This window comes from Haliotis rufescens, unplaced genomic scaffold (assembly GCF_023055435.1).
Source record: "Haliotis rufescens isolate VD_foot unplaced genomic scaffold, xgHalRufe1.0.p SCAF_29, whole genome shotgun sequence".
Taxonomy (NCBI): domain Eukaryota; kingdom Metazoa; phylum Mollusca; class Gastropoda; order Lepetellida; family Haliotidae; genus Haliotis; species Haliotis rufescens.
The window spans coordinates 2218407-2225984 of NW_025963990.1; the positions used below are offsets into that span (position 1 = coordinate 2218407).

Genomic DNA, 7578 nt, shown 5'->3' on the forward strand with positions numbered 1-7578 from the left:
TTTGAGACAGTTTCTTCAAGATGATATATACTGATGACGGTATTTACCCTCTGGCCAGGTTATTGAGCCGTCTGGATGACATATTGGCAGAGGTGTTGGAAACTCGTCTAGGATGTTAAAGAAGGCGATGCAGTTGTCGTGGTCATCCTGGGAACAGAAGCCGGCCGCCACTGTGATCAGAGCAGCAGTGTCATCCTTCTCCAGCTTCACTCTGAAGAACAAATACTGAAGAATGAGGGACCTAGGAATGTGGGATACCTCACAGAGGTGAGACATGTATGTTTACAACTTAATGATGTCATAATAAACCACTCCTCCATTACAGCCTAGACAAGGCCATTACTCCAGACGATAGCAACATAAAGGAACAACGGTTACAACTACGGAAGTGATTTATTTCATTTCAGTCTGATCAGAGAGAAAAGCTCAAATTGAAGCAGACTTAGACGTTTATCCATTTCGATAGGTGTGAACCTGACAGACGAAAGGTTTTAATCAAGATAAATCTTGGTTTCGAACCATATGTCAGCGGATCCTATCAGTTTGGGGGCGTAACTCTGTTTGGTGAATTGCGACGCATTGGACCACTGAGCACCAGTGTGCTACATAGGTTACAAGGCAATTTCTTTCCATAGTTTTTACACAGTCTGTTTTGTAAGGCAGTCAAGTTCAGTTACGGAGTGGGGATTGTGGTGATTCTCTCCCTGAATCTAAAGGAAAAGGTTGTTGACGTCCATATTGTATGTACAGACGAATATGCTTTGAGGCAGTGAAAAGTATGTTTCTCATTAGATCCCTAGAATTGTTTTCAAAATGACCAGGTCACCAGGCAAATAGTCAAAAAACCCATTAAGAATGATGCAAGCATAATTCAGACAAGGGGTAGTAGATCTATAATCTATAATCCTTAGAATACGTATAATCTTGACTATCATAATACGGCTATAAAATGTGACACTTTGATTATAAATGGTCCACGTGACGATTTTGAACCTTTTAATTATACTCATTGGCTTTGAAATACGTTTATGGAATTTTCCTTCAGGTAAACGTTTCAAAATAACGTGTTGCATTTCTGAAGTCAAAGATCTCATTGAAGCTGTATTATATCACTGAAAACGCAAAGTTAAAATTTCAGTGAACAGTTAAGTGAGGAAGTAACTTCATACTTAATGACCAGCTCTATTCCTCCTAAGATATCCAGTTTCACATTCGTCGGAATAGTTTTCTCCAATCCTGTAAATATATTTTCCAGTATTATAGATAAGCATTACCATCTTTCATATTAACCATAAATGCATAATTCAAAGCAATTCAATATTTAAATTTTGCATTATGTTTTCCTTGATAATGTGAGGTGTATATATAAAGGGTGAATTCCACAAGTGTCACCAACCTGCATATATATCCTTCAGGTCACCGTCAATTCCAAACGACTTGTTGAACTTCCCAGCACCGACAGAAAATTTCAAATCGCAGGGGTCAAATCTTGAATACAATTTATAGGTTTTTCGGAACACAAAGAGTTTGAAATGTATGCAGCATTCCATCCCAAGACATTTGTCGTCAAATGTACAGTATATGTTGTTAGGCATGGATATCTTCATGAGAGGACAGGCTGCACAAAAACAAAAGAATATTAGCATTAAGGGAAATTTCACTTTAGAAACTTTTTTTTTATTCATATGGTTTTAATAAAAGCCTGCCAATATTGATGACGTTTAGTACATGAGGGAGTTGATCATATGTCCAGGGGTCCCCACATCCCGTCAGTAAGTTATATGAATGCCCTGTGTACTCACAGTTGGATGGCGTGGTGAGGGACTTGATCATATGTTCCCGGGTCCCCTCTGCCCTCATCCCCCTCTCGGTCAGCTCCGTCCTCAGTTGGTCGTCCGTCATCTGGTACGGGTTGAAACACGGCTTGTTGTCGATCATCTCCTGCAGCACAGAATCATGTGCACTTATTTATGATAAATGGTGTGTTGGTTGTTTCATGATACAGATTATTGTTAGTGGTTCAAATAGCTGGACAGTATATTATTACACTGATCTTCCATCACCAGTTAAGATCGAGGTTGCTTTGTGAGATTGTCATGGTCCAGGTAGCACGATACTCTTTTATAGGACAGATTGTCAGTCATCGTCCAGGGAGTTCGCCACAGTCCCACCAAACAGACAGTAGCAATGCTTCACATGAGTCCAGCATTCACAACAAAATACCTTTATTGTTCTTATGACCTCAGCCATCTTTTCCTGACTCTCGTCAAGGCCAAGAATCTCTAGAAGATCCAAGATAGTCCCCATTTTCAGATTACGGATAGAGAACTTCTTCATAAAAGCACCAGCCTTCTTGAAGAGGGTTGCCAGAGCTGCAATAAATATTTGATGGTATCAGAATGTAAGTTCATGTGAACGGCGGTCAATGAGTTCATAACTTGGAATAATAAATAACTTATTAAGTAGTTTCCCATCACGGAATATCTGCCTATAGAAAACATGCATACTTTACTGTACACTTTGAGTGTAGATTATTTAACCCAAGGCATCGATCTCTTCACAAAACACTGCCAGCAGGGACTGGGCATGAGTCTAATGAAGCCAGGTAAAAGTGCCATTCTTCAAACTCGATTAGCATTATCTACTCACCGCCATCTTTGGTTTTCTTGGCCTTTTCTTGGATTTGTGGTCTTCGAGCCTGCATCTTTTTGAACATGGAATCTGGCTTTACTGAAATTAAAGAGACGTAAAATATAAAGTAGTCACAACGATAGCAAGTAGTTGTACGATTAATTCTATACCATATGCGTATGTTTATGAATCACTATAAAACAGTGATACCAAGTGTTCGTGATAATTTGAACACCTGTGCTCAATCATGCAAAGGCATGTCAATTGCTCACCTGAAACAAAAACGGGGACATATGGTACAACTCAAAATAGGGAATTGTATCGGGCATCATTTTGGTCACTGATGTGATATCATCGACGCATTTAAGGCCAAGCACAAGTACTGAAAATGACCTCTGAAAATTAGGTACATCGTAAATGTCGCCATTTTTTACACATTGCTAAATCATCAATCACAGCGTTGTTTACAGCATGTTTTGAAATCAAAATTTCGGAAAAAAATTACTCGGAAAAATGAAGACTTTCCTCATACATTTTAGAATCAAATGACCAATGGTCTTTGTCACCAATACAAAGTGCCTAGATGAAATCAAGCAAAATAAATGAGGTGTGAAAACTAACGCTGTGCTCGAAAAACTGTACTTGTTTAGATTGTAAACAAAGCAAAATTGAGATTTTACACAGTGTAATATTTTCTCTTATTTTGAGCTATCAATTCGTCTATTCGTTCAAGATATTGGCTCAACATTTTCAGAATATGCATGGAAGGAGAATCGTAGGAAGATTTATGGAATTTAAAATAGATACATTGCAATGATTTGATATTTTCAACAGAAATTGTCAAAGTTCCCGTCCTGTGTGACGCCATGACTGACGCAAAATCACGCACAACGACAAGGGTATTTAGTGGAATTTCTGACTATTTCTGTTGGTTTCAATGAAAAATATAACAACAATTAACAGAACATAGATTGTCAGAATGTCTCTGATTACTTACATGTCATATTTATGTATATACGATTCCTGAATCAACGAAATTCCCCTGGTAAAATCCCGCCTATTGTTGACAGTGTACACGCCTTTATGTAAAAGTCGGTCACCGGTAGTGATGTCATACGTCAACATTGTTGTACATATTTGGTAATTTCTTTGAGGTGATGGTCCTTGAATGAGAGTGCACACGATCATTGTATCATGCTGTTTACAGTTTCAGTTATGATGTAGATTTTGCACATCTTTTATACATGTTTTCACACAATTAATTTCACTTTGGATGTTTGTCAATGTTCAAAATGCTATCATACGTAAATATAGGTCACAACATGTATGAACGAACCTTTGATAACCTGTTTGTTTGAACATTGTTTACATAAGAATTTATAAGTTTATAGTGTCAAATACGATATTTCTTTCCTTTGTTTTGTTTTGTTGTTTCCTTTGGACAAGTTTTACAAGATGAAGTGTAAATGTAACTGCAGCATGTACGTATTTCTTTGGATGTGCGATAGTCAATATTATAAGTTCATATAATCAATGTCCATGAAAAGCCGTTTCATTTTATTATATAACTAAAACTGAATATATTACTTTAACAAAATGGATGATATGTTTCGTTAAAATATATGCACACATTTCAGAACATTGATATCTAACGATTAGCCAGGTGCGCGTTAGTCACAAACAATTTACGAATTATTCCTCTCGTTTTGCATTTAGGAGATAAATATTTCGTTTTGTAAGATTTGCGTGATGTTATGCTGAATGGATGTATGGAAATTTGAACAAATTTCCGTACATCCATGTTATGCTGAATGGATGTTTGGAAATTTGAACAAATTTCCGTACATCCATTCAGCATAACATTACGCAAATCTTACAAAACGAAATATTTATCGACATTGTAACATGAACGTTAATTAAAATCGATATTAAGGAGGAACTAATTTACTGAGCGCATGACACAACAAAACTGTCGTTTGCAATACGTCTCCTCGTGCTCACCTTCGAAAAGATGCATGATATGGGGTGCCGCGAAACCGATCAATGGTTTCGAGGTACTCCAATAATGATGGTTCATTTTACGAAAGGGGTGGTCACATGTTCAAGCCCATTTCTTAGAAAATAAACAAACAACAGGAAATATCACAAATTCAATTCTTTATCACAGTTCCTCATCTTACTTGTAATTTGTAGTTATGCATATCTATAAAATACAAATAATCAATATTAGAAAATACGTACATACTGTTTGGCCCCTATACAAGATAGTGTCAACACGCCTGAAACTGAGGTGGTGACAAGAGACGTCAAACATGTGCGAGATGTTAGACATGCAGCTTTGCTTGGATGGAAAAGGTTGTTTACTGTTACAGTGGAATTGCATATGTAAAAGAGACCATGGGAATTACCAGAAGAATTAACCAGTGAAGTTATTCACGGGAGCAGTGGACAGGGGCAGGATATTTGTATCTTGGACAGGTACCAAATTACATTCGTTAGCGAGCTGCTGTTGTCCCTGAAGAATGTTCGAATAATGTCGTTTTTGAGCCGAGCTCGAGTCAATGGAATACGACTTCAACGTTTCATCGGTTTTGTGGCCGGTAATTTTGCAAATCTGTGATTTTCAATACCTGCGTTTGTCAGCAAAGTGACGGCAGTTGCCCGAAGACAATGGTTTGTGTTACGTGGTATGCAGTCTTGTGACTGGAGTTGCTTCCCCTGGCATATGTCAGCCATGCAAGTTCTAATAAACGCTGATGCTTTAACCTGAGTTGGTTATGACTATCCAGACATGTGTACAACATACATAGCACGTTACATGGTGGCAGCAGGTAACTTTCTCACTCCTCAATGAAACCACGACCTATTAATGTCAGTTTTATGTCTGAAATGCTATGTGGAAGCCGAGTTGTTTCAGACCACGTGCGTTCGTCTGCTATCATTCAAATGTCTCAGCAGTGATGTCACTCGCTGAAATGAATGAACACTTTAATCTATTAGCTTAATTTGACCTGATAAGTGACATTCTGCACACTCGAGAGATTCCTGTCTGCATTTGTCGATGTCAATTAGCTACAAGTGTGTATTGTCTGTGAAGATAGTCTAGCTTTGCTTCAAGTCTTCAAATATGGCCGACAATCCTCCTCAAGTTCAACGGCCTGTTAGTGGTATCAAACCTCCATCACCTCTTGTTAGTGAATCAAACATTGCTAAAAATTGGAAAACATTCAAGCAGAAATGGACAAATTATTCTGTACCTGCCAGGATATGGAAGGGAATATCAAGTAGATTTGCTCCTAAATACACTTGGTGATGAAGCCTTAAAAGTTTTCAATGGATTCCATTTTCAAACACCAGAAGCTGAGAGAACTGTCAAAGAAATTCTAGATAAATTCGAAGCATTTACTATTGGTGGAGTTAATGAGACACATGAGAGATACGTCTTCAATCTCAGAAAACAGAAGGAAGGAGAGAGATTTGAAAAGTTCTTAGGATCAATCCGTTCTCTTGTGAAAACCTGCAACTATTGTCAGAATTGTATCTCTTCAATAATAAGAGATAGACTCATCCTTGGAGTAAGAGATCCCGACACTCAGCAAGCACTGCTCAAAGAAAGGGAACTCACCCTAGAAAGTTGCATCTACATCTGTAAAGCCACTGAAAATGCGTCAGTTCAGCCAAAGTTGATCCGACCTGAACCTATCAATAGAGTTGCAATAGACTCTTTGAGATCAAGGCAAAAGAAGCCTCTTCGATCAAGTCAAAAGATGAATTTCCATCAAGAAGTCAGAGACCCCAATCTCAGCATGAAAGAGACTGTAAATTCTGTGGTTATTCTCATATAATGGCTTGTAAAAGTTGTCCTGCATGGGGCAAAAAGGCCACGAAGTGTCACCAGCTGAATCATTTTGCACCAAAGTGTCCCAGTAAGAAGCAATACAGCAAAGTCAACAATGTTGAGCTTCCAGATGAAGATTGGATAAATTCTGTGCATGGAGATTCAAACACAGACAAGCCTGCTAAATGTAGAATGACCGTGGAGGGAAGAGATGTCTTCTTCACCTGGTGCTGCTGTTAATATCATTCCGTTTTCTATTGTCCTGGACAAGTTGAAAAGTCTGAAACCTACAACTAAAAAGTTGAAGATGTGGAATGAGACTGACGTCACCCCTCTTGGTTGCCTAGACATTCTTGTTCAGAATCCTGCTAACACGAAAAAGTATTCTGTTGAATTTGTTGTTGTGAAAGAGAACTGTGCACCTCTCCTATGTGTCAAAACTGTTACACTCATGAACTTAGTCACAATTCATGAGAAGAATATTGAGCGTGTTGCCAATATTGAAGTTACTGAAACATTCAATGATGTGCTGGATGGTAAACTTGGTACTTTTAGTGGTGTTGTTCATCTGTCAGTTGATAGTGCGGTGAGACCAGTTGTGATGCCAAACCGTCTTGTTCCTGTTGCACTGCGCTCAAAGTTGAACACTGAGTTAGACAGACTGGAGAAGTTAGGTGTGATTGCGCCCGTCAGTGAGCCAACCCCCTGGGTAAACCAAATCGCAATTACGCCAAAGAAATCAGGTAAACTTAGAATTTGTTTGGATCCGCAACTAAACAAAGACCTTTGTAGAGAGCATTACACTCTGCCTGTGCTTGAAGATACCTTACATGAGCTAGGGAAGTCTAGAGTTTTCTCCAAAGCTGACTTGTCATCTGGATACTGGCATGTCCAACTCGATGAGGAGTCAAGTCTTCTTACGAGCTCTCAAACTTGTTTTGGTCGTTATCGATGGCTCAGGTTGCTTTTGTCAGTTTTGTCGGCGACAAGGTTGTCGCTTTTGCCAGTCGCTGGCTAACTGACACTGAGCAAAGATTTGCTCAGATAGAAAAGGAAATGCTCGCCGTGACCTTCGGGCTTGAGAAATTCCACCATTACATATATGGTAG

The 7578-nt window shown here is 38.7% G+C and overlaps 1 protein-coding gene across 1 annotated transcript; it reads right to left on the reverse strand.

The window, feature by feature from the left end:
* Positions 1-1388: 1388 nt before the first annotated feature.
* Positions 1389-2307, reverse strand: LOC124137750. Its single transcript, XM_048402724.1, has 3 exons — positions 2224-2307; positions 1803-1941; positions 1389-1618 (listed from the first exon to the last, which is right to left on the reverse strand). Exons 1-3 carry the CDS (start codon positions 2305-2307, stop codon positions 1389-1391), a joined length of 453 nt encoding a protein of 150 aa, XP_048258681.1.
* Positions 2308-7578: the final 5271 nt, after the last annotated feature.

Bases quoted from the DNA above. Each gene is read 5' to 3' on its own strand.
- LOC124137750 (XM_048402724.1), bottom strand. From the start codon at position 2,307: ATGGGGACTATCTTGGATCTTCTAGAGATTCTTGGCCTTGACGAGAGT. The intron at 1,942-2,223 runs GTATTTTGTTGT...TCTGTGCTGCAG, and splicing joins AGGTCATAAGAACAATAAAG to GAGATGATCGACAACAAGCC. The intron at 1,619-1,802 runs GTGAGTACACAG...GTTTTTGTGCAG, and splicing joins CCTCACCACGCCATCCAACT to CCTGTCCTCTCATGAAGATA.